A 26,257-nucleotide genomic window follows, 5' to 3' on the forward strand; every position below is an offset into this window, starting at 1 on the left:
AGGCAGGTCAGAAGCAAAAAAGGTGCACAGACACCACAGCACAGTAGAAAAACGGTGACGTCTGTGCATTGTGAGAGTTACCAAGCCTGGCAACTTGGGGGACCAAGGACAGTCAGCGAGCCTTGTGCCTGCACTGCCAACAAGATGTGCTGGGCCTAAAGATGAGGCTCTGGCTCTCACCCATTTCTGGGGGACGCAGCTCACATTTGGGGTGGCCCAGGTGTGGACACCAGTGGTGGTGGGGCCCTCCTATTTCTAGATACTGATTTTTTCCATTCTCAACATTAATCAGTGGTCAAAAGGTCCTTGAGTCAGGTGCCATCAACGGAGCCTCATCACTTGTTGAAAGTGAAAGAGAAGAGAGATGGGACGGGGAGCCCTCTGCCCCTCCACCCCCACGTGTCCATACTCGCCACGGCCTTGCACCACCCATGAGGTTCGCTGCTCTGGTGGAACCCGGGACTGCTCGGCCCCGCAAAGCCGCTCCGGTTCCTCAGGCTGCACAACCCTCAGTGATGCTTAAAGTGGGGCCACAGAAGGCAACACGTGTGATACACAGAGCCCCCCACAGAGCCAGGCTTGAGGTGCCTCCCTTCTGCTCATTCTGACCACCAGGCAGCTCCGAGAAGCTCCTGGGCAAAGCCAGCAGTTTCCTTCCCTCCACCCACACTCATCACCCTCTTCTACCATGTGGATCTGGGGAGGCTTCACCCAAGTTACAGGGCTCCCCACAGGCGGCCCTTGTGGTAAAGAACCCACCTGCCAAGGCAGGAGACATAAGAAACACGGGTTCGATCCCTGGGTTGGGAAGATCCCTGGGAGGATGGCATGGCAACCCACTCCAGCATTCTTGCCTGGAGAATCGCCATGGACAGAAGAACCTGGCGGGCTATAGTCCACAGGGTTGCACAGAGTTGGACACGGCTGAAGCGACTTAGCAGGCAGGCAGGCACCCAGGTTACACTCCAAAGGCCCACCCTTCAAGGAGCTACCCCAGCCAACTTTCTGAAGTGACTTGGTCTTCAGGGCCTCATTTGGGTGGGATGTGAGAAAGTCTCAGATCGTGGGCATGAAGACCTGGGGTGACAGAGATGCCGCTGGCCTGGAGGGAGCAAATTCATCAGGACCCCACAAGGGCATCTGATGGCCTGGCTAGCCTCTTTCCACTGATCCAGCACCTTACAGGTTTGTAAAGGAAGCTGACATCTGAGAAGTCAGATGTGAAGCCCTAGAGCACGGGGAAAAGGGGGCCACGACCTCACTCATTCCGGGCTCTCTGACCTGGTGCTTCTGTCTTACTTTGGACCAGTTGCTTTGAACTAAACCCTTGAACAGTCCAACCACACTGTATCGATACTGGCCTATCAGGTTACGAAGCAAGTCCCCAGCAGGGCAGACCTGACCTGCTGACAACCACAGAATCTGCGTGCTCACCAACTACATCCAGAAGGATTCAAGGGGCTGGCAGAGCAGGGGCCACAAACAGTAGCAAGCGGGACAAGGTGTCAGGGGAGATTCTAGATGCCACCAAGTCAAGTGTCCCTTGTTTCCTGGAGCGCAACCCTGAAAGTCTGACCTCAATGGAGCAGTGAGGTGGATACACCAAACTCCACGCAAGAGCTGATGTGAGGGGAGAAAGTGGTGGTGGCAGGAGCTTAATGCAGGACGTCACATTGAGACAGAATCCTCTGTCTCATTGGAGCTGACCAAGTTCACTGTCAGAACGTCAACTGCTGCAGCCCAACTCCTCCAAGGCGGAGGAAGCTGCCAGGAAGACACCAAAAGGCTCTGTCCCACTCGTCACGGTGCATGATGACCGATCAGATATTGCTCTGGCAACCCCCAGAGCGAAGGAACTCTGCAAGGCTTATTACAAGAGGAAAAAAAAAATGAAGGAAAAAAGGGTAAAATGAAAGAGAATGAAGCAGAGACAGAGATGAACTCAGAGAAGTCGGGGGGGGGGGATGAACCCCAAGACCAGAAAGCTCCCATCCTGCTTAGAATATACTGCTCAGTGCAGAAAAGCCAAGAAGGCCCATAACCTCCTGAAAATCCAAACCAATCAGGTAGAGAGGTGGAGATGGCCTTTTAAGCCCTCCATCACCCCAGACATTTCTCTTCCCTGCCACACCCACACGCATTCACAGGACACATCACGGAGGGCACAGGTGAAATGATGTTATGTCAAGACAGACTACAAGATTTCTAGGAGGCTCTTCTCAAAACAAGCTAAGAGGCAAGGAGAATGGGCGTATTCCAAGGAAGATCCATGCTCAGGTTTATCTGTTTATAACCAGACCATGGGTGTACACAGACCCTCCCCGAGAGGTACATTTTTCTGTACAATGAAAAAATTTCATTTCCTAGATCTTCTTTGTTTCCAAACCTACATGCATCTTCTCTCTTCCACCATAAGCAGTAAAAATCCACGGCATCCTCTTCATCTTCAGTCATGTAGGTCTCCTGTTTTTGTTTTAACATTTATAAAAAGTATTCTCACTAATCTGAAATCCTTATCTGCTCAAACCATCCCTGATTTCCCATCCACAACCTTCGTGATCTTTCTTTCTCTTTGCCACGTTCCTCGCGCCTCAGTGTTCCGCTGTTAAATTCAACAGGGAGCCCAGGGTTAGATGAGAACTTCCATCATCTCCCCGTCGGGGAACTCAGGCTTGTGGAGTAAGTTGCTGACGCGGCCTTTGTGGTCAGGCGACTTTCCGTGGCCGGGAGAGTTCTCTGCCAAACAGAAGGGACATATCAGCGGCCCGTTCCCCAGGAGGACCACAGGCCTACCCAGCTCTCTCTCAAATGGAACCACTTCAAGTACCACCCATCACCATCAGTGTACACAGGTTAAGGCCACAGAGCCCAGCTTTGGTGGACCAAAGCTAAATGCCTGGGCCTGGGATTCAGACACAAAGAACATAACCAGGACATGAAGGGAGAGGTCTGAGCAGGCGAAGGGGGCATTAGGACTTTGTGCGGGGACCTCACCCACCCTGTTCCCCTCCTCTCCTCTAAATTAAAATTATCAAGTGCCTACAATGAGGCAGGTCCCTCCCGGGTTCCCTGCCTTCTTGGCAAAAGGGTATCCCAGGAATTACATCTCCAAAAATCGAGAATATCATGTGTACTTGTTTATTTTGGAGGATGAACACAGGGAATCCCGTTGGAGAAAACAACTCATTTATGCCCAGGAGCCCCCACCTCCTCCAAAGGATTCCCTAGCAGAGGGATCCTCACCCCACAACTTTGAACAGTCCAAAGCCAAGTCTGCTCTCTCCAAGGACATTTCTGGACTTGTTGCAAAACTCCTCCCAACTGTCTTCTATTAAATGTTTGAAAGCAACTTCTCAGAACTGGCCTGAGTGCTGGGCCAGTTCACCTACCTTAAATCTACCTTCTGCTTCAATCGGGACTGAATCAGTGTCTCCTTCAGTCGACACTGAATCCTTGATGAGTAAACACCCTGAAGGCAACATCTCTGTATCTGATGCTCTTGATGGACCTGGTACCAGGTCCCAAACATACGGGGGGTGGGAGGGGCGGGGCTAATTCCTTAGCATCCCTCGGAGGGTCTGTTTGCACACCTTCTGGGGAAGGGCTAGCTATTAAACATATGCTAAAAGGACAAATGCCAATTTGTTTGCTCTTTTAAATGGTAATAAGTTAGGAGTCTCTACACACATTTTAGGGCTTCCCAGGTGGCACTAGCGGTAAAGAACCTGCCTGCCAATGCAGAAGACATGAGACTGGGTCAGGAAGAGCCCCTGGAGAAGGAAATGGCAACCCACTTCAGTATTCTTGCCTGGGAGGATTCCATGAACAGAGGAGCCTGGCGGGCTACAGTCCATGGAATCACAAAGAGTCGGACGCGACAGAAGCGACTTAGCACGCAAGCACACATATTTCAATCCCAGAATAATACAGAGCCTGAAGAGTCTAGGGCATCCCTGGTGGCTCAGATGGTAAAGAATCTGCCTGCACTGCAGAAGACTCAGGTTTGGTCCATGGGTTGGGAAGCTCCCCTGGAGAAGAGAATGGCAACCCACTCCAGTATTCTTGCCTGGAGAATCCCATGGATGGAGGAGCCTGGTGGGCTACAGTCCATAGAACTGCAAAGAGTCAGACACAACTGAGCAACTAACCATACCACAGAAAGTGAAATCATTCAGTCATGTCCAACTCTTTGCGACCCTGTGGACTATAGCATACCAGGCTCCTCCGTCCAGGCAAGCATACTGGAGTGGGTTGCCATTTCCTTCTCCAATCATACCATAAGATAACCCATAAGTGAGAGTAGGCTGGTAGCCCAGCTCCCTCCCCAGCTCAATAGAAGCCCCTCCCCCACCCCTGACAGGACAGGAAGCTCTATGGAGCGTGAGAGCAGGTGGAGACCTCGTACCCAGTTTTTCTGCTGCGCTCTTGGCCGCTGGGTGCTTCAGCACGGGGCTGTTGGAAGGGGTCCCGCTGAGCCTGCTGCGCGTGGGCAGGGAGGCCACGCCGGGCCAGAAGAGCTCAGCACTCTTGTCGGTCTGCGTGCTGCTGTCCTTGCTGCCCATCTTGGCGTGGGCGCTGCTGGCCGACGTGCCGGGGGCTGAGGGTGACAGCGTGGTGGCAGAGGGGGTGGGCAGCACGGGGGTGGACGCGTGGTCGTGGTGTTCCTTCCCCAGCAGCAGCCCTGCGGGTGGAAGAACAGCTTCTTCAGTGTCGCGCCTCAAGAAGCAAGACCCATCGGCTGGGCAGGGATACAGACGCCAGCAAAGAGAACGGACGTCTGTACAAGGCTGGGGAGCCGTGAGCTGGGAGATCAGGACTGACACACGTGCACCACCCAGGTGGCACTTGTGGCCAGGAATCCGCCTGCCAGTGCAGGCGATGCAGGAGACTTGGGTTTGATCCCTAGGTCGGGAAGATCCCCTGAAGGAGGGCATGGCTACCCACTCCACTATTCTTGACTGGAGAATCTCATGGACAGAGGAGCTTGGCAGGCTGCAGAGCACGGGGTTGCAAAAAGTCAGACATGACTGAGCTTACACACACGTGTGTAAAAGAGGCAGCTAGTGGAAACCTGCTGTATAGCACAAGAGCCCTGTGCTCTGCGGATGGGATGGGATGGGGGTCACAGTGGGAAGGGGGTCCAAGGGGGAGGGATTATATGTATATGGATGGCTGATTCACTCTCCTGTAGAGCAGAAACTAACACAACATTGTAAGGCAACTGCGTTGCCAACAAAGGTCCATCAAGTCAAGGCTATGATTTTTCCAGTAGTCATGTATGGATTTGAGAGTTGGACTATAAAGAAAGCTGAGCGCAGAAGAATTGATGCTTTTGAACTGTGGTGTTGAAGACTATTAAGAATCCCTTGGACTGAAAGGAGATCTAACCAGTCCATCCTAAAGGAGATCAGTCCTGGGTGTTCACTGGAGGCACTGATGTTGAAGCTGAAACTCCAATACTTTGGCCACCTGATGCAAAGAGCTGACTCACTGGAAAAGACCCTGATGCTGGGAAAGATTGAAAGTGGGAGGAGAAGGGGACGACAGAGAACGAGATGGTTGGATGGCATCACCGACTCAATGGACATGAGTTTGAGAAAACTCTTGAGAGCTGGTGATGGACAGGGAGGCCTGGTGTGCTGCAGTCCATGGGGTCACAAAGAGTCGGACAAGACTGAGCAACTGAACTGAACTGAATACCCCAATTAAAAACCAAAAACAAAAAACCTAGCATGGGGCAGGGGAGGAGCTGTCACATAAACTGGTTATAATGTAACATGACAAATGATAGGATGCTACTATTCTGAGGATGCTATGGAAAGAAGGGAGAAGAGATGCCTTACAGGCAGAGTGTCGAGGGGCGGGGGCACTCTGCAAGGCTTTCTGGAGACAATGCTTTCTTTCCGTATGCAGCCCAGGAGGGCTAGTCCTGAGCAGTGGCAGCCTGTATCGGCTTCTCTGCTCCTAGACACAGCCCTGTTGGCCTGCTGCTCTGCTTAACAGCCCCCAGCTCCACTCCTCTCTGGTAATGAATTATCTCCCCAGGGCCTGGGTCAAAACAAGCATGCCTCCTGGTCACGGCAACAGAGTTGTGTACAATATTCCCCAGAGAGCTCCCTGTGATGAAGAGCCATGTCCTCCAAGAGGCACGAAGCCAGCTGGGTTTCTGCGGAGGGCCGCTCAGCCCTCTCCTCCCCACCCGTCCCAAGACCAAAGTGTCGGGGGTGGGAAGAGGGCGGCTGGCTGGGCAAAAGGGAGGCGTGATGTGCCCCGTTTCCTCAGTCTTTCTGCGAGCTGGACAGCACAGCAATTGTTCTAATTGTGAAATACGGCCCTCGTTCCACACCAGCCTACACAGAGTGCAATAAGCACAATCAAGTGTCTGTTCATTTAACGAAATTCACAGTTTCCTTGCTAGGGCTATTTCAGGGTGCCCATTCATAATGCAACACAACTCAATCCAGTCTGTCTACAGTGATGCTTCTCAACATGCTCACACACACATCAATTACTTGCATATAGTTAAGATGAAGATTCAAGTCAGCGGGGGACCTCGAGCTTCTATTTCTCTAATAAGCTCCTAAGCAATGCTGGTGGTGCTGGCCCACAGACCACACCTTGAGGGGCAAGAAGCCTTGACTAGGTGCTTCCCAGATATCATCTCACTTTGTATGAGGTAGGTCCTGTTGCTATCTTTTGTTTTACAGAAAAGGAAATGGACGAAATTAGTGTCTCACCGTTGAGAAGTAGCAGAAATGGCATTTGAAGCCAGAGGTGCCTGCCTTTAAGTCTACTTTGTGTCCTTTTCCGCCTCATCACCCTACCCCTGCGTGGAGGGCCACAGTCTAGCGAGGATACTCCTGTGCAACTAAGCCACTGGCCGGTCATCTCACCTGAGAGCCCGAGACATCAGAAAGGGATATGTTACCACCTCCACCTCCTTCCAGAGCTCCTCAGACAAGACACCGTGGGAACGCTGCGGGGCCTGTGCAGGAGGTCTGTGGGAATTGAACGTGTGTCTCCCTCCGCAGTGGGAGGGCTCCACCGTCTTGTGACATGTGGATGTTGATCACAGTAAGGAGGGGGAATATGAGTGTGGAGAACACAGGAGCTCTTCCTGCAGCTGAGTCCTCCGGTCCCTGGCCTGGCTGAGGCACATCAAATGCTAGGGGTATGGGCACAGCCCCCATGGAAATATCTGCCTGGCTGGATGTCACAGACAGGCTTCTGCCAGAGAGGTTTCTATGAGAGCTGAGCACGTGCTGAGTCCCCTCTCAAGGCCACATGAGCACTGCTGCTGAGGCTCTCTAAATGGGGAGGGAAGCTAAGAGTCCTTGGGAGGGGCTTTGAAGATCCCAGCTGCTGTCCACATGCCTCTTCTTTGAAGTGCATTTCCTTGGAGGGCAGGGGCTACAGAAGTAACCCATGGGGGGGATTTCAAACGGAGATAATGGCTGGGTGCCTTTGATTCTCCCCCAAGTCTGTCAGCTTCCTCCTGGAAGCTCTTATCCCCTTTGACATGAAGCAGCCAGGCTCCTCCACCGTCCTGGGCTAACAAAAACAGGCTCTCAGCTCCATGGATAAACAAAACACACTCTGATCCAGGGAAATGCATCAAAGAAGGGCCAGGCCCCTGGGGCTGCAGAGTCAGGGACAAGAGCGGAAGACGTGTGACCGGGAGTGCTGCCTGTGACCTAGGCAGCTGTCTCATCCTCTCTGACTCAGCGAGCTGGGCTGCTGGTCCCCGTCATGGGGACCAGTTCATGGCTATGACTGTGTTTGCAGAATGCTCTTCCAAACTCTGCCTGTGCAACAACAACCCAACAAAATACCACCAGCAGCCCCTTATGCGAGAGCACTGCTTGCAAAGCGCTTTCTCTCCAGTATGTCATTTTGGCCTTGCAATGACCCCATGAGGTACAGCAGGGAAGACACCTCTAGACACCACCCAGCTTTTCTAGACCCAGAAGCAGAGGTGGAGTAGTCCTACCACTGGTTTGGGGCAGAACCAAGTTCAGAGGCCTGAAGTCTCAAAGTCTTCTTCCTATTAAAAATTTTTATAGTGTAAGACACCTTAGCTTTCAGTCATAATGATAATGATTATGATGTGAGTCAACTCACGGCTAACAGTGACTCTGGTGGGGTGGCCTTTGCTTCCACCACCAAAGTATGATGCATTATCCTTTCCACACCTCCACTGGAGACTCCTGGATACTCACAGGCAATTCTGGCTCAGTCTCTTGTGGGGTCACTGCTCCTTTCTCCTGGGTCCTGGTGCACACAAGGTTTTGTCTGTGCCCTCCAAGAGTCTGTTTCCCCAGTCCTGTGGAAGTTCTGCAATCAAATCCCACTGGCCTTCAAAGTCAAATTCCCTGGGGGTTCTCAGTCCCTTTGCCAGATCCCCAGGTTGGGAAATCTGGTGTGGGTCCCAGAACTTTCGCAACAGTGTAAAAACTTCTCTGGTATTAACCGTTCTTCAGCTTGTGGGTTGTCTGCTGGGTGGTTCTGTGGTGGGGCTCACACCCCACACCTCCCAGGTCTGCTGCAGCCAGAGCTCCTGTTCCTGTGGCAGGCAACTGGTAACCCATGCCCCACCCATCAGAGCAAGACTCAGATTTCCCCACAGCCAGTCCCTCCCATCAGGAAGCTTCCACAAGCCTCTTATCCTCATCCACCAGAGGGCAGACAGAATGGAAACCACAGTCACAGAAAACTAACCAAACCGATCACGAGGATCACAGCCTTCTCTAACTCAATGAAACTATGAGCCATGCTGTGTAGGGTCACCCAAGACTGACAGGTCATGGTGGAGAGTTCTGACAAAACATGGTCCACTGGAGAGTGAATGGCAAACCATTTCAGTATACTTCAGAAGAATACTGAGAACCATATGAACAGTATGAAAAAACAAAAGATATGACACTGAAAGATGAACTCCCCAGGTCTGTAGGTGCCCAATATACTATTGGAAAAGACTGGAGAAATAGCTCCAGAAAGAATGAAGAGGTTGAGCCAAAGTGGAAACAATACCCATTTGTGGATATGACTGGTGTTGGAAGTAAAGTCCTGTGTTGTAAAGAGCAATATTGCATAGAAACCTGGAATGTTAGGTCCATGAATCAGGGTAAATCGGAAGTGGTAAAACAGGAGATAGCAACAGTGAATACTGACATTTTAGGAATCAGTGAACTAAAAAGGACCAAATTGGGCAAATTTAATTCAGATGACCATTACATCTACTACTGTGGCAAGAATCCCTTAGTAGAAATGGAGTAGCCCTCACAGTCAACAAAAGAGTCCAAAATGCAGTACTTGGGTGCAATGTCAAAAATGAGGTTTTTTTTTCTGTTCATTTCTGAGGCAAGCCATTCAATATCACAGTGACCGAAGTCTATGTCCCAACCACAAATGCCAAAGAAGCTAAAGTTGAATGGATCTATGAGGACCTACAAGAACTAGAACTAAAACCAAAAAAAAAAAAGTCTTTTTCATCATAGGGGACTGGAATGCAAAAGTAGGAAGTCAACAGATACCTGGAGTAACAGGCAACTGTGGTCTTGGAGTACAAAATGAAGCAGGGCAAAGGCTAACAGTTTTGTCAAGACAATGTACTGCTCATAGCAAACACCCTGTTCCAACAACACAAGAGGTGACTCTACACATGGCCATCACCAGATGGTCAACACCAAAATCAGATTGATTATATTCTTTGCAGACAAAGATGGAGAAGCTATATACAGTCAGCAAAAACAAGACCAGGAGCTGACTGTGGCTCAGATCATGAACTCCTTATTGCCAAATTCAGACTTAAATTGAAGAAAGTAGGGAAAACCACTAAACCATTCAGGTATGACCTAAATCAAATCCATTACGATTATACAGTGGAAGTGAGAAATACTCAAGGGATACGATCTGATAGAAAAGAGTGCCTTAAGAACTACTGACAGGGGTTTGTAACACTGTGTAGGAGGTGGTGATCAAAACTATCTCCAAGAAGCAGAAATGCAAAAAGGCAAAATGGTTGTCTGAGGAGGCCTTACAAATAGCTGAGAAAAGAAGAGAAGCTAAAGGCAAAGGAGAAAAGGAAAGATATACCCATTTGAATGCAGAGTTCCAAAGAATAGCAAGGAGAGATAAGAAAGCCTTCCTCAGTGATCAATGCATAGAAATAGAGGAAAACAGTAGAATAGGAAAGACTAGAGATTCTCCAAGAAAATTAGAAATGGCAAGGGAACATTTCATGCAAAGATGGGCACAATAAATTACAGAAACAGTATGGACTTAACAGAAACAGAAGATATTAAGAAGAGGTGGCAAGAATACACAGAACTAATATACAAAAAAGATCTTAATGACCCAGATAACCATGATGGTGTGACCACTCACCTAGAGCCAGATATCTTAGAGTGCGAAGTCAAGTGGGCCTTAGGAAGCATCAAGATGAATAAAGCTGGTGGAGGTGATGGAATTTCAGGTGAGCTATTTCAAATCCTAAAAGATGATGCCGTGAAAGTGCTGTGAGCTAGCAAATATGGAAAACTCAGCAGTGGCTACAGAACTGGTAAAGGTCAGTTTTCATTCCAATCCCAAAAAAGGCAAGGCCAAAGAATGTTCAAACTACCACATAATCGCACTCATCCCACATGCTAGCAAAGCAATGCTCAAAATTCTCAAAGCTAGGTTTTAATAGTACATGAACCGAGAACTTCCAGATGTTCAAGTTGGACTTAGAAAAGGCAGAGGAACCAGAGATCAAATTGCCAACATCTTTTGGATCATCAAAAATGCAAGAGAATTCCAGAAAAACATCTACTTATGTTTCATTGACTACTTTAGTCAAAGACTAAAGCCTTTGACTGTTTGGATTACAACAAACTGTGGAAAATTCTTCAAGAGATGGGAATACCAAACCACCTGACCTGCCTCCTGAGAAATCTGTATGCAGATCAAGAAGCAACAGTTAGAACCAGACATGGAACAATGGACTGGTTCCAAATTGGGAAAGGAGTACATCAAGGCTGTATACTGTCACCTTGCTTATTTAACTTACATGCAGAGTACATCATGAGAAAAGCCGGGCTGGATGAAGCACAAGCTGGAAGCAAAACTGCTGAGAAAAATATCAATAACCTCAGATATGCAGATGACACCACCCTGACGGCAGAAAGTGAAGAAGAACTGAAGAGCCTCTTGATGAAAGTGAAAGAGGGGAGTGAAAAGTTGGTTTAAAGCTCAACATTCAGAAAACTAAGATCATGGCATCTGGTCCCATCACTTCATGGCAAATAGATGGGGAAACAATGGCAACAGTGACAGACTTTATTTTCTTGGGCTTCAAAATCACTGCAGATGGTGACTGCACCCATGAAATTAAGTTGCTTGCTCCTTGGAAGAAAAGCTATGACAAGCTTGGACAGCATATTACAAAGCAGTCATATTACTTTGCCGACAAAGGTCCATATACTCAAAGCTATGGTTTTTCCAATCATCCACTCATGTATGGATGTGAGAATTGGACCATAAAGAAAGCTGAGTGCTGAAGAACTGATGCTTTTGAACTGTGGTGCTGGAGATGACTCTTGAAAGTCCCTTGGTCAGCAAGGACATCAGAGCAGTCAATCCTAAAGGAAATCACTTCTGAATACTCACTGGAAGAACTGATGCTTAAGCTGAAGCCCCAATACTTTGGCCACCTGATGGGAAGGTCTTTTCATTAGAAAAGGCTCTGATGCTGGGAAAGATTGACAGCAAGAGGAGAAGGGGACTGCAGAAAATGAGACGGCTGGATGGTATCACCAAGCTGATGGAAATGAGTTTGAGCCAAGTTCTGGGAGATTGTGAAAGACGGGGAAGCCTGGTGTGCTGCAGTCCACGGGGTCACAAAGAGTTGCACACAACTGAGCGAGGGAACCGAACTTCACATGTGAGTAAACTGAGACTTGGAGATACTCAAAATTCCTATTTTCACAGGGGGGTCTGAACTCCATTGGCCAACTGAGGTGCCTCAGTGTTTATGTGACTCCTACTCTTCAGAGGCTCACATGAGGAGTGGAGGGGCTCACCTATGCAGGGGTGGGGCTTGCCTGGGGGTGAGTGGGGCTCAATTACGGAGGGAGGACCTTGCCTGAGGGGGTGGGGCTCACCTGCAGAGGGGCATGGGTTGCTTGGGGAGGGGCGGGGCTTATTGAGGGGGTGGGGCTCACTTGCAGAGGGGCAGGGCTTGCTTGGGGGAGGGGCGGGGCCTGTTGAGAGGTGGGGCTCACCTGCAGAGGCAGGGCTTGCTTGGGGAGGGGCGGGGCTTGTTGAGGGGTGGGGCTCACCTGCAGAGGCAGGGCTTGCTTGGGAGGGGTGGGGCTTGTTGAGGGGGTGGGTCTCTCTGCAGAGGGGCAGGGGTTGCTTGGGGGGGCGGGGCTTGTTGAGGGAGTGGGGCTCTCTACAGAGGGGCATGGCTTGCTTGGGGAGGGGCAGGGCTTGTTGAGGGGGTGGGGCTCTCTGCAGAGGGGCAGGGCTTGCTTGGGGAGGGGCAGGGCTTGTTGAGGGCGTGGAGCTCACCTATGCTCCCCTTCCAGGTCTTCTCCTCCTTTTTCTCCTCAGCCAACTGGCTGCTAGTGAGCGAGGTCTGGCGGGAGTGAGTCCCGGTGGCTGCTGCAATGGATGGCACAGAGCGGGCGGGTCTCAGGCTGGAGGAGTCCGTCTTCCCGGCATCTTTACGGGATCGCTGTTGAAGGACCTTAATCATGGCGTCCTTCTCTATGATTTTGGCATGGAGATTTTTAATACTGTGTAAGAAAACAAAACAGTCATGATCAAAATCCATGGAATGACAGGGATATTTATATTTCTCTCAGGACCCCACAGATTTTAACTATAATTCCAAGAACAGAGTTAATTGCCGCCTGAGTCTTCAGTTACAATCTCCATTGTAGAAGACTGATCTTTTATAGTACCTGAAAAGGGGGCACCTTCTCTGGCCCCTTAGGAGGCTCTGGGACCCTGAGGACACACAGTTTGAGTGCCTGTGGCCACCTGGCAGGGAACTCTTGACTGAAGTGTGTAGAAGCCTGGCAGTGGGAAGGGCGCGAGGAACTACGGGGAAACACACACAAACTCAAGCCTCACACAGGGTAGGCAGCTCACGAGAGTCAATTTGCCTATTTTCTGTGCGGGGTGGGGGGTGGGGTGGGCAGGAAATGGACAAGTTTTCTGTGAGATGATGTTTTCCTCCCTGAAGGTCAAAGATGAGAATTAGGAGACACGTGAGTTCTTTTTCACAACCTAAGTAGTAACTTGCTGAGCTTATCAACGACTCAGCCACGCAGTTCTATTTTCACAGAATGAGAAGCTCAGCTTCCCAGGGCTTGACGGAGAGGGCTGGGGGTGGGCGGCAGGCTAGCTCTGCGATGTCACAAAGCCTGCTGGAGGACTTCTTGTTTACTTCAGGAGAAAAACACATTAGCTACATATGTTCTTAATTACTGGCTGGAATATATAAATACTGGCTTAAAAACTCTGAGACTCTGGCATATGATGTTTCCCTCTGTCCAGCTGATAATGTCGAGTAGGCTGTTGAGACAGACACCCAGAAAACACATGGGCTTCTAAATTCTTGTTATTAGCCTCCACCTAAATATCTGCATCTGACATGAAATTAGTTCCCAGAGACCTCGGGCTCCAGGCCCCTTGTTAACAGGACTCTTTCCCTGGAATGCGGACTGGGAGGGCTCAAGCTGAAGGGCTGTCTAGACGGGAAAGGGCTGGAGATGAGTGCACACAGTGGGCTGGTGGCCCCGCCGGGCTCATGAGGGGTGGCAGGCGTGGGGCCCGGGGGCTGGGCATGGCTGTCCCTTACGTGTACTCCATGTCCTGACACCTCCTGGTGGCCTGCACCACCTCCTCCTCCTCCTGCCAGATGTGGGCCTCCAGTGAGCTCTCGCCATAGCTGCCATTCCTCGAGTGGTTGACGATCGTGGTGTCCCTGGCAACACAGGACACACACACAGACTGATGTCAGTCAGTTCACTCCCTGAACCGCTAGAACGAAGCTAGTATCTAAGGAACATAAAATGCAAAATTCCAAATTCCCTGCCCTTTCTACCAACGATCCTGAATCACAAGCGACGTGGTGTGTGCTGAATACAGACACTGTATACTTACAGGTGTAAGGGCAAGTGTCTCCTAGCATGTGGACACCGGATAGTATCATGTCAGTTAGTATGTCCATGCTTGTGCTCTTTCATACTTCTCCTTTCTTACTTTCTCCACCAGCGTTCAGGTGTCATTCTATTTCTCCCCCATTTAGGAGCTATCTCAGTGTTTACAGTAAATGGGGACTCGGGAAATCCCTGAGATGGAGACTGGTCCTCCTGGACAGCAAGGCCCTGGCTGGAGTCCCCTCCACGCTTACGTCCTGCTCGCTTCTCCTGTGAGCTCCTGCCTAGGATTCAGGTCCGTTCAGTGTGACAACCGTGCTGGGCAGCAGGACACAAACGTGAAGAAGACACACCCTATGTCCTGGCAAAGTCCAGTCGAGGGGGTGGAGTCGGGGAGGGACAGACAGAGGGAGACCGCAAAGCAGTGCAGCTGGCAGCAGGTGCCTGGCTGGAAACAGCCGCTCAAAGGGGATTGCTCTCCTGTCTCTGCTTCTGTCAATATAATTACTCCTAACAGGGCTTCCCTGGTGCCTCAGACGGTAAAGAATCTGCCTGTAATGCATGAGACCCGGGTTCGATCCCTGGGTCAGGAAGATCCCCTGGAGGAGGGCATGGCAACCCACTCCAATATTCTTGCCTGGAGAATCCCACGGACAGAGGAACCTGGCAGGCATGGTCCATGGGGTCATAAAGAGTCGGATACAACCAACACTCTCTTTCAGTGATGACTGGTAAAGACAAGATAACCATGTCATCTAAGTCAGTGGTCCTTAACCTTTTCGGCACTAGGGACAGGTTTCATGGAAGACAATTTGTCCACAGGGGTGGGGTAGGGTGGGGTGGGAGAGGGTGGATGGTTCAGGCGATGATGCGAGCGATGGGGAGTGACAGATAGGTGCAGAAGCTTCAGTCGCTGTGTTAGTTGGCCGCTCCTAAGAGCCCATGGTACTGGTTCTCGGCCTGGGGGTTGGGGATCTCAGAATTCTAAGAGATCTAAGCATGTCTGAGGCTGAAAGGCACAATCTTAAACTAGGAAGTGAATCTTTAGTAAGAAGTGATCCAGCTTCACATCCCTTTAACTTCACATTACAGTGAAGATTTTTAACATTTTAACATTACGTGTTAAAATCTTAAAGCTCTTTTCTAGAACACCTAAAAGTAGCAAAAAGAGGGGCCTTCTTGCATGTGTCCATGAGGGAGTGTTTCATCATGCCCGGACCTGGGTGAAGCACATTACCCGAGGTATCTCATGTAGCTCTCTCAGGAACTTGGGCAGTAAGCATTATTATCCTCATTTTACAGATGAACAAATGAGTGAGTTTGCAAGAGCAAATTTGAAGGCACATGGATTCAAATCCAGATATCCCTGACTCCAAAGTCCGTGCTCTTAACCATCCCTTCACACTCCTGAGCGTCCCGTGTCTTTATGAAGAAGGCCTCAGCAAAGGTACACGAATGACAAGATAAACCGACAAAGAGGGCACACGTAAGAATGTGGCCAAGTGCAAACTGACTAAAACAAGTCAGAACGCCTAACGAGACAGGGAGCCAGCAGAGTGCTTTAAACATACTGACACAATTACAAATTCACTCCATGGTGCTCAAAACTCATCAATACAGGGAATTAGAGCCAGAAACATTTGCAACTGATTTATTTTTAGAGAATTTACTGGAGACATATTTAAAAATTCATATTTACACTATCAAGGACAGGAGGTACAATTAGATGAAAACAACTTAGAAGGTATACACGCACAACTCTCAACAAAATAGTACATTGCTTTGAAATGTTTAAAAAGTTTCAAAACTTCCCCACCCCACAAAATAGCCTAGCCTCTCAAACTTCTGATCACTGGTGCCAAAAATCCATCAAGATGGCAAAAGCAGTTGGTACACAAATATCACACTGCCTATAAACATGAAGTATGCAGCAGTCGCTGCAAAGTCACTAAGCTAATGGCTGGGAATAGTCATCTTTACCAGTTCTTACGTAGCCATTTAGCATCTCAGCAATAACAGCTCAGAATTTTGACCTTTCTCAAAAGTTTATTTTCCCTTTCTCCCTTGTTGTTAACAGCAAAGCCATGCTAAACTACAGAGGTTTTCTTTGAAAAGAACAGTAAGATAGGAGTTACAAATGTGACGTCCTCTGAACTGACTTTTCGTAAGACTGGGGGAAGCAGTGGTCAGTAGAAGGGAGGGAAGTTTCCCACGGAATCGTTAGATGCTCAGTAATGACATGTGAAAGCAAAGAAAGGGGAAGGGAGGGATGGTGCAAAGCATCCCCATCCACCTACAAATCCATCCATTCATCCATCCAGGACTTCAAACAGAGCTAAGGAGGAGAGCAACAGGGCTGGGTAAATCCCACAGGATTATTGCCTGAGTGCAAGAGGCCTTTCCCCTGCTTGAAGGACGACAGACGGCCAAGGCTGGGCCTAACATAGTGGGATGGGGCTGACTGCGTGTGGGCTCTGGCTGGTTCGACTCACAACACTCTGCCACCCCCATCCTGTGCCCACTGAGCAGTCTCATGCCTCAGACCTGTTCCATCCCCTACTTCTGACTTTACATTCCAGTCCCATTTGTCTCCGGAACCCCTCTTCTTTTTTTTTTTGGTTGTTTAGTTACGAACTCCTGTCCAACTCTTTCAAGACACCATGGACTATAGCCCACCAGGCTCCTCTGTCCACGGGATTTCCCAGGCAGGAATACTGGAGTGAGTTGCCACTTCTTTCTCCAGGGTTATCTTCCCGATCTAGGGATCAAACCTGAGTTTCTTGCATTGACAGGTGGACTCTTTATCACTGAGCCATCAAGGAAGCCCTCCTGGGGATCCCAAGCATGCATCTAATCTGATAAATCAGGAGTTGAGACAACAAGGACCCATAACAGCCTCGGGTCATGCTTCCAAGGTAGCGCTATTGGGGTTTCTGTGTTCTCAGCCAGGGGAATACAGTCTGTTTCCTTGCACATCACCAGTCAAGAACTATAATTTCCATTTTAGAAATTAGGTAATTTCTGTAAAGTAAGTGACACTCAGAAAGGCCTTGTGCAGTCACACACCTATAGTGGGCAAAAAGCAGGCAGTGAGAGCCCTGACTGGCAGAACGCACAGCCTTGCAGGTAAGCACAGTGAAAATGAATGCTGGTGAAACAAAAGGGCTGAAAGTGGATGTCCTGCCTGCCTACTTGGTGTTCTTTCCATCGAAAGTCATGCAGAAAGACAATTCCCAGGGCAACCACTGACAGGCAGGCGTGAGACTAAACTGGCAAACAAGGCCACATCCTTCCATGCAACTTTATGATGGGCTGTTCTCTGCATCGGGATCCAGAGGTGATTTAGTTATTAGCTCAGAAAACAAACAGCTGAAGATAAAAACATTTCAGTTATGTAAAAAATCAAAAGTGTTTCCAAGGGCTTCACCAATGTCACCCACACATTTCAAGGGCTGGCCTGAGGCTGCAACTTCCTCCACAGCTGGAGTTGCAACTCACCAAGAGATTGATACGCATCCTGAATGCCTATTTCCACTCCCAAAGACACACTAAGAGGGGACACTGTGGGCTGTTTTCCCTCACAGCACAGACATACAGAATCAACACTTGAGCACTAATAAAGGATCCCCAAATAGTCATTTTTCACTTGCGTCTGCAGATGCAAGAGTGTTGAGCACCCAGAAGAAGGCATCTGTGCCCACGTGGGTAGCACTGGTCTAAGTTCCTGAAGGTGCCATCTGGGCATTCAGCTAGCAATTCTCTACCTGGGTAATGAACATGCCATCCCAGGCTCAACTTATGAAGTAACTTCCCCGAACCACAAGGGACCTTCTCTACCTCATTCAAGAAGAAATCACAGAGCCCAAGAAGTGGAGGGCTGACTAAACGACAGCATTCTCTTCTCCTGCCTGGTTCACACCCTACCATCCCCAAAGGTACAACAACCCTTATTTAGTCCAGGTTTACTGATGCTCAGTTTTATCTGAGGCTCTCTGCCAAATATGCTGACTCAAAATTTTGGTAAATTCCAAACAACTCTGAATTCAATGCCCACAACTTATGGGCAAAAAGGAGGGTGGTGAGAATCTGGACTAGCAGAACACACAGCCTTGCAGGTCAGTGCAGCAGAAGTGAATGCAGGCTAGGTCCAGCAGTTGAGGGAAACGACCTGCTCATTCAGACAAGGGTCGAACCTAACAGAATTATCAGGTGAATTATCAAGCATTTTGAGCTAATTTTTAAAGAAAGAATAAGGCTGTGCACCCACAACAAAGGAAATAAAGCAAGAGAGGTAGTAACTGATAGTCGCAGAAAACCATTTCAAACCAAGTGAAATCAGGCTTTAAGCCGGGCAAATTTCAATTTGGTGGGTGGTACCACCAATTACTACCACTGTGTCTCTCTAAACCCCAATTCTTCACCTGCAAAATGAGGATAATAGTAGTCCTCACTCTCAGGGCTGTTATGAGGATTGCATGTTCTTGTCTGGCCCATGAAACAAACCCACTGTTAAAAAGAGCATGAAGTATACTTTTCCAGCATCATTCTGAAAGACCACATAGTACTTTGCTGAACAGATGGACTTTAAAGTATTGACTGACTCCTACTTGTTGGGCTCTACTCTGTTTTAAATGTATTGATGTTTTCAACCACACTGAGATGAACGTCCTTGGACATAAGTCTTCAGGCACTTATATGATTTCCTTAAAAGAAATGTTGAGAACCAGAATTGTGGAACCAAAGCAGAGGTGGTGTTGCTCAGTCGCTAGATCCTATCCAACTCTTTGTGACCCCATTTGTCCACAGCAGGCACGCTTCCCTGTCCATCACCAACTCCCGGAGTTTACTCAAACTCATGTCCACTGAGTCAATGATGCCATCCAACCATCTCATCCTCTGTCGCCCCCTCCTCCTCCTGCCCTCAATCTTTCCCAGCATCAGGGTCTTTTCCAATGAGTCCTCCAAAGAAGACGGACAGATTACCGAAATCATTCTCCAGAAATCTTACACCACAGCTTGCTCTCCAACTAGCACTACAACCACGTTGAAATTACTTTTAACCGCTCTCACTCCCTGGGATGCACCCGTGAACCACTCCGGACACCCCACGCTTCTTTCCACTGTGTTTTCCTAGCCGCGCGGTGCCGGGCCTCACCTCTCTGCGGCGGCGGTGGCCGCGGCGCTCATGGCAAAGTGGCGGATGGCGCTCTCCTCCACGTACTTCTGCTCCCACTTAGTCATGTCAGCCTCCAGAGCCAGGATGCGCTCCTCCTTCTCCCTCACGAGTTCCATGAGCGCGGGAGCGTTGTACTCCGGCAGGCCGGCTGGCTGGCCGTTGCCGTGTTTCTGGAGAAGCGGGAGAAATAACACCTTGATGCTAAACCTGGCTGCAAAGGAGATCGGGCGTGGGCAGAGCTCCCCCGGGGAGAGCGCGCAGTTCATGCAGGTCCTGCTGCGCGTTTCATACGCATCCGCATGCCCTTGCCTCCTCTCCAGCACTGGTGACCCTAATGGGTGGATCCCCACACTGTCAACCCCTATGTCCGGTTCCTCTAGCTCATTTAATTCTCCTGGAACTCTACCAAACGCACAATGTGATCCCAGTTTTGCAGACGGGAAAACTAAGCTGTGGAGGAAGCTTGAATGCACTGTTCTGTGTCTCTAAGGCTATTCTTAAGCAGGTTCAGGATTTAAACCAGAAGTCTGTCTGGCTACATTCAGCTTCACCTGTCAGGAAGTGCCTTTGTCCAATGTCTCCCAGTTGATTTATCCCAAGAGTAAGAACAAGAAAGAAGACTGGGCCTCTGGGTCTAGGGCATTTTCTCCAGAGTTCAAGGAAGTGATTCAGCTGTTTGCTTTCCCTGAGGCTGGGAGTCAGAAGGGAGGCACAGGAAGTGGGAGTGAGGTGCCCTAAGGCAGCAGACCTCAACCTTTTTGGCATGGGGACTGGTTTCCTGGAAGACACCCACAGACTGGGGGTGGGGCAGGGGGAAGATGATTTCGGGATGATTCAAGCACATAATTTATTGTGCACTTTATTTCTATTATTATTACATCAGCTCCACCTCAGATTATCAGGCATTAGATCCCAGTGGCTGGAGACCCCTGCCTTGAGGGCATGCTGCCCAGCCTCACCGCTGTCATCTGGGAAACAGAAATTAACACCTACCCCACGTGGAAGCCGAGTAATCAAATAGGACAACTATGAAAGCACTTAATACAATTTAAGGGGCTAAACAAAGTGCTACCAGAAAACCTCTGATGCAAGTCAAGCTCATTTCCCAGCCCCTTCTCTCCATCTGGGTCCATAAGAAAGCCACCTCTCAGTTTTCTGTCTAAATCCCCTGTGTTGCATCTGAGGCTGGTGACCTTCTAGGGTTAAGAGCTATTTGAGCAAATACATGCACTCAAGTGTTCAGAGATAGCACAATCTAATGGGTAAGTATGTTGGCCAGAAAAACATACGAAGAGTCAGGCAGGCCAGCTTCTGCTGCCTATTCAGCTAGTCACCAAATATTTACTAAGCATGCACTCTGTACACGGGTACCACAAAGAACAGTGCAGAGAAAATCTTTGCCCCCAATGTGTTCACCTGGGAGAAATGCCCTAATTAGCGCCTTGACCTTGAAATGGTCTCTCAGCTGTCCTTGACCTCATTTTGCTCTTCAAGGATATTTCCCCTAGACTTCCCTGGTGGTGCAGTGGATAGGAATCTGCCTGCCAATGCAGGGGACAAGGGTTCAATCCCTGGTCCTGGGAGATTCCACATGGCGTGGAACAACTAATCCAGTGTACCACAATGACTGAGTCTGTGCTCTAGAGCCTGAGAGCCACAGCTACTGACCCCACGTGCTGCAGCTACTGAAGACCACGTGCCTAGAGCCTGTGCTCCGCAACAAGAGAAGCCATCCCAGTGAGAAACCCATGCACCGCAACCAAGAGTGGCCCTCACTCACTCCAACTAGAGAAAGTCTGCAGTGCAATGAAGATCCAGTGTAACCAAAGCAAAAATAAGTCAGTATATTTTTTTTAAAAAGAATATCTCCCCTTCTCTTCTACCTCCTAAGACCACCTGAGCTCTGTTCAGGAAAGAGAAGATTGTGAGTTCTAAAAATTTTAATTTCCCTTCCCTTTTTACTGTTACTCTATTTCACTTTCTCCCAACTTCTAATAATGCTTGAGTACTACACTTCACCTCCCAAAGTAGAGGGAGGTGACTTCTAAAAAAAGAATCTGTTCCTGGAGAACTGCTATTTCCTGCTGGTCCTAGCGTCTTGACCTATCTTCCTCTTCCCTCTTCTCAGTCCAGCCACATTTGTCACTTTTTATCTCAGTGGCATTGGAAAAGTTGGAGTAATTTGATCAAACGACTCTGAAGGGAATAATGAGAAAAAACAGCAATGATAGTTATTCTTCCTTCATCAGTTGCTAAGTGTCAATCACTGTAAGGATTTTGTGCAGATTCTCTTATTTGTAATTACAAGTATATGGTAAGTATAATTTATGTGCCCCATTTTAGAGACAAGGAAGTGAAGGCTCAGACAGATTACTCTTTCAATAGGAGAAGGCAGGATTCAACACTGGTCAGCCTAACCTCAGTGTCCATGTTCTGAATTGATTTACGATTCCATGCCACTGTGCTCACCTCCAGTCTAACCATCCTTCTGGAAGGTTCCAGGGCACCTTGCAGGGATAATGGAGCTCATCTGGGGCTCGGTGTTGTCAGAGGGCTGGGTGGAGAGAGTCAGCAGTGTCTTGATGTGTGTCTAAAGGCAGAGCCCTTTTGTGGGGTAGTTGATTCAAAAGTGCTCTAAGTTGTTCTCTCAATGGTCCTTTCAGAATGACTTTCTATGGGGAGGGTGGGCAATGTGACCTTACTGCTTTGTTGAAGAGAGAGATGACCGGGAGCTTTATCCCTTTTGTGTAACCTCAGTATGCCTTCTGATAGGGTCAGATAAATACTTGAGTGGCACTAGGGTGAAGGAGCAGGGTGCAGCATGGGCTGCCCACATCCCAGGCAGGCAGATGCGTGAGCTCCTCATAGTGAACCAGGAGGAAGCGGGTCAGAGTATGAGCTCCTTGGGTGACCCCACACTCCAGAGTGGATGCTGGTCATCCCTGCTGAAGGTCAACAGAACTGTGATCACCACACTTATTCACAGACTACAGGCAGGAATTAGACCAATCTATACAGTATCTGCCACATGGAACTATTAAAACCCCAAGGTGTTCTGGTGGGTTTCTTTGTGACAACATTTTTGCCTTTTCTGGTTACGGAATAACATATGTGAAGTGTTAGTTGGTAAGTTGTGTCCAACTCTTTGCGACCCCATGGACAGTAGCCTGCCAGGCTTCTCTGTCCATGGGATTCTCCAGGCAAGAATACTGGAGTGAGTTGCCATTCCCTTCTCCAGGGGATCTTCCTGACCCAGGGACTGAACCTGGGTCTCCTGCATTGCAGGCAGATTCTTTACTGTCTGAGCCACTAGGGAGTATGCTCACTGGTAAAATGAGAAAATGAAGCATGAAAGGAAAAAAAAATTATCTTTTTAATGAGTAGGGAAAAGCAGGGAAACCCTCAAGTGCCTTTCATAACAGAGGAGACAGATTAACACTCTCATTAAAAAACAACAAAAAAACCCTGTAATATTAATGTAAAGAAATGCTGGGCAATTCTGTTTGAAGATTGTTTCCCCTTTCTCTGGTCTCATGTCAGCCACACACAGCTGGGGTCTGCTATCCCCTCCAAAGACAAGTCCAAACTATAAGCCACATAAGAGTCCCAATTCTGAAATATCCGTCTTCCCAGTGCGTGCATGCAAAGCTAAGTCGCTTCAGTCATGCCCGACTCTTTGCAACCCACTGGACCCACCAGGCTCCTCTGTCTTTGGGATTCTCCAGGCAAGAATACTGGAGTGGGTTGCCATGCCCTCCTCCAGGGGATATTCCCAGCCCAGGGATGGAACCTGCATCTCTAACATCTCTTGCATTAGCAGGTGGGTCCTTTACCACTAGCACCACCCAGGAATTCCTCTGTCCTCCCCACGTAGCCTAACTACCTCCCCTAGCAGCTGACTTTATGTACAGCAGGAACATTGTGTTTGCTGGTCTAAGGAAAAAATGGATGTGAGCGTGCAAGGGTCTAAGTGTACATATGGGAACGGGCCTCTGTGGCAATAGAGATAGTTTCCAAATAATGTTAACTTCACATTTCTTCTGGATATATAACAAGGATAATGGAGTTGAGTCTGGCTTCTTTCTTTCCTCTTTTTTTTTTTTTTTTAAGAAAAAGACATCGTACAAAACTAAATGTTGTGGATAATGTACAGGAAGATATTCTCATACATTTCAGATAAGAAATTGGTACATTTACTTTGTAGAGCGATTTGGCAATATCTAGCGATGTTTAGCATATGCATTCGCTATCCAGAAATTCCACTTTTAGGTATATCCTCTTGGGAAACTCTCACATTCTTCAGCAAGAAGATATGTAAAAAGGCAGCTCACTAGAGTAGTCTACAACAGCAATACCACTGACAAAAATCCAGAGAGTAATCAGTGGGGGAGAGATGGTTGAGAATACACAGAGGAGCTGAAATGAAGAGTCTGGTTTCATGGCACTCAGAAGATCCAGGGGTAAGTAATGTAACTGTAGGGTGTGGGTGGCACATTAACTGGAAAGGAACATTCTTTTTTGCTCTACGTACTGAGATGTGCCTATTCTGTCAGCCAGAAACTCGTAAACACCCACCAGGTGCCAGCACAGTACCAGAGAGCCTGGCACCAAAGAGCCTACCCTTCAGTTGGGAAGCTTAAGATCTCAATAGCCGAGCAACAGAGACAGCCGAAGGGTGGACTTGAAATGCTGAGGAATGTGGCACAGGTTAGATAGATCGGAGACAGACTCACGTCTTCCTAAGAAGCCAAGTTGGTGAGGGCCTGGGTGGGCTCCTGAATTTTCCAGGCAATCTTGCCAACACCTCCATCTCCAGCCAAGTACACATGTGCAGAGGGAGCTGTGTATGCTGCCACAGAAAGGGCTGAACTGGCCTGAGCCTATGCTTTCAAGCGTTTTCAAGTGTTTCAACCATAACCACTATGCGCTGTCCACTAGACAATTCCATGGAGCCTTGTCTTGTGTTTCCCTGGTTCCAAACTTACAGCACACCCTTCACCAGGTGCACAGAGGACTGGGCCCACAGCGCTGGCCGATGATATGCTGGGAGCCCCTGACCAGCCTGTAAAGGGGTCTGACCCATCTGGCGGATGTCTGCCCTTGTCAAGGCCCACATGGACCCTGGGCTGGGGTGTTTTCATCTGAGCTTCTTCATAGCTGCGTTACAGGAACAGCTGTTACCAGGAGAAACAGGGAGCAGCAGACTAAGCGCCTATGGCCAATACTAGCTTTTCAGGATAGTCCTGACTTCTTTTGTCCTTTACCTCTGAAAACTCACTGATGGTCATGTCCTCCTTATTTCACCTCCATTCTAGGTACCTCCCCCACCCCGACTCCCACCATATCTACCCCCTTGAAGACATTAAGAGCCATTCAGGCTGGCCTTCCTGACTTTGACACCTGTCCCTCCGGCCCCTCTGACACCGCTGGCGGGCTCCTCCCTCGATCCTACGGGGGTGGGGGCAGGGGTGGGGATCCACTTTCCCAACCTGAGCAAACGCCCTCCACAAACTGGCAGTTGCCTCCTGACCAGCCAGCTCCTTGGACACACTCCCCCGACTGTCTTGGACTCACTGCGTGTCTCACACCTCTCCTCTATGCACTGAACTCCTCTATCTCTGATGCTTCCTGCCGAATGGCCAACAAGCTCTTCTCTCCGAGTCCTACTCAAAGTCATCTTCTGTGAAGTCGTCTATACTTGCATTACCCCATGCTCAGCCCCCAGGGGTCACCTACTTCTTTCTGTAAGGACCTCTGTCCCTCCAAGGGAGTGGACTGACTGCTCCACTGGCTGGACCACCGAGCACAGACGCTCTCACTACCCCTGAGCTCTCAGCGCAGAGCACAGCCCACCGGCAGCAGGCACCCCACTCCATGCATGCGCCCCCGCTCCACGCGTGCGCCCCCCCGCCCCGCCCCTCACCTGCTGGGTCCTCAGGGCGTCCAGCTCCCTCTCCAGCCAGGTGCGAAGCCTCCGCTCCATCTGCTCGCGCTTCTCACATGCTGACTGCAGCTGGGTCAGGGCCTGCTGCAGCTTCTCGACTTTCTCCACATATGCCTGCTTCTCTCGGAGCTGAGCAGAGTAAAAAGGAACACGGGATTTAGACAGTGACTCTCGAAGGTGGGGTGGAGGTGAGGGCGGGGTGGGGGGAAGAAAAGGTCAAAGTACCTGGAGATGCTGTCCTTTCCCCACTCCTATACCTAAGCCGTGCTGAAACAGAAAAGATTTAGGCCAAGGCCAGCAGTTACACCTAAAACGGCTGGGATGCTCTGAACTGAAGACCCTAAGAGGGCACCTGCTTTCATTTATATAGCTCTGGTTATTGCTTAGTAATTACGGCATGTATGGGCATTGGAAATGAGGTTAATAAAGAATTTTTACTTGTCATGAGGAAATGATTATTCTATAATGTTAACTGAAAAATCTAGAGTCAAAAGTTATATACAACATCATCACAAATATGTCTATCATCAATGTATGAAAAAAGACTGAAAGGAAACGAAAGCATTGTGTTTACCTGTATTGCAGAATGATAATTTCTCATCTTCTTTACTCTCTTCTGTATTTTTCAAATTTTCTATAGTATCAATTACTGTTGTAACAGAGAGATTGTGTCTGTATGTACATATGCATGTGTATCAATTTGTGTATGTGTGAATAAGTACAAACATTTCTTATTATAGATATTTTGAAGTAACTTTCTCCTAAAGATTTCAGAGCCCTTTATGGATGCATAGCTGACAGCCCTGGAGAGAAGGAAGGGCCTAATGAACATGCAAATCACACAATAACTGAGGAGAGGCAGATAAAGGTAAAAATGATTTATGTAAATATCATGTCAGGTATGGATTTAGAACCATCAATCAACAGCTTCAAATTCTTACCCTCAGAGTTTGTTTCCTCCCAATTAGGTGTCTAGTCCATGTTCAT

The 26,257-nt window shown here is 48.9% G+C and overlaps 1 protein-coding gene across 1 annotated transcript in view; it reads right to left on the reverse strand.

Annotated features, from left to right (window-relative positions):
- Positions 1-2,414: 2,414 nt before the first annotated feature.
- AMOTL1 (angiomotin like 1) overlaps positions 2,415-26,257 on the reverse strand; it is a 119,163-nt gene continuing 95,320 nt past the window's right edge. Inside the window, exons 8-13 of the mRNA XM_068988728.1 lie at positions 25,250-25,399; positions 19,306-19,496; positions 13,850-13,975; positions 12,553-12,779; positions 4,406-4,681; positions 2,415-2,736 (exon numbers count right to left, since the gene is read on the reverse strand). Coding sequence (XP_068844829.1) covers positions 2,630-2,736; positions 4,406-4,681; positions 12,553-12,779; positions 13,850-13,975; positions 19,306-19,496; positions 25,250-25,399 — 1,077 coding nt within the window. The 3' untranslated portion in view covers positions 2,415-2,629. The remainder of the gene's footprint in view (positions 2,737-4,405; positions 4,682-12,552; positions 12,780-13,849; positions 13,976-19,305; positions 19,497-25,249; positions 25,400-26,257) is intronic.

This window comes from Capricornis sumatraensis, chromosome 16, assembly GCF_032405125.1.
Source record: "Capricornis sumatraensis isolate serow.1 chromosome 16, serow.2, whole genome shotgun sequence".
Classification (NCBI taxonomy): domain Eukaryota; kingdom Metazoa; phylum Chordata; class Mammalia; order Artiodactyla; family Bovidae; genus Capricornis; species Capricornis sumatraensis.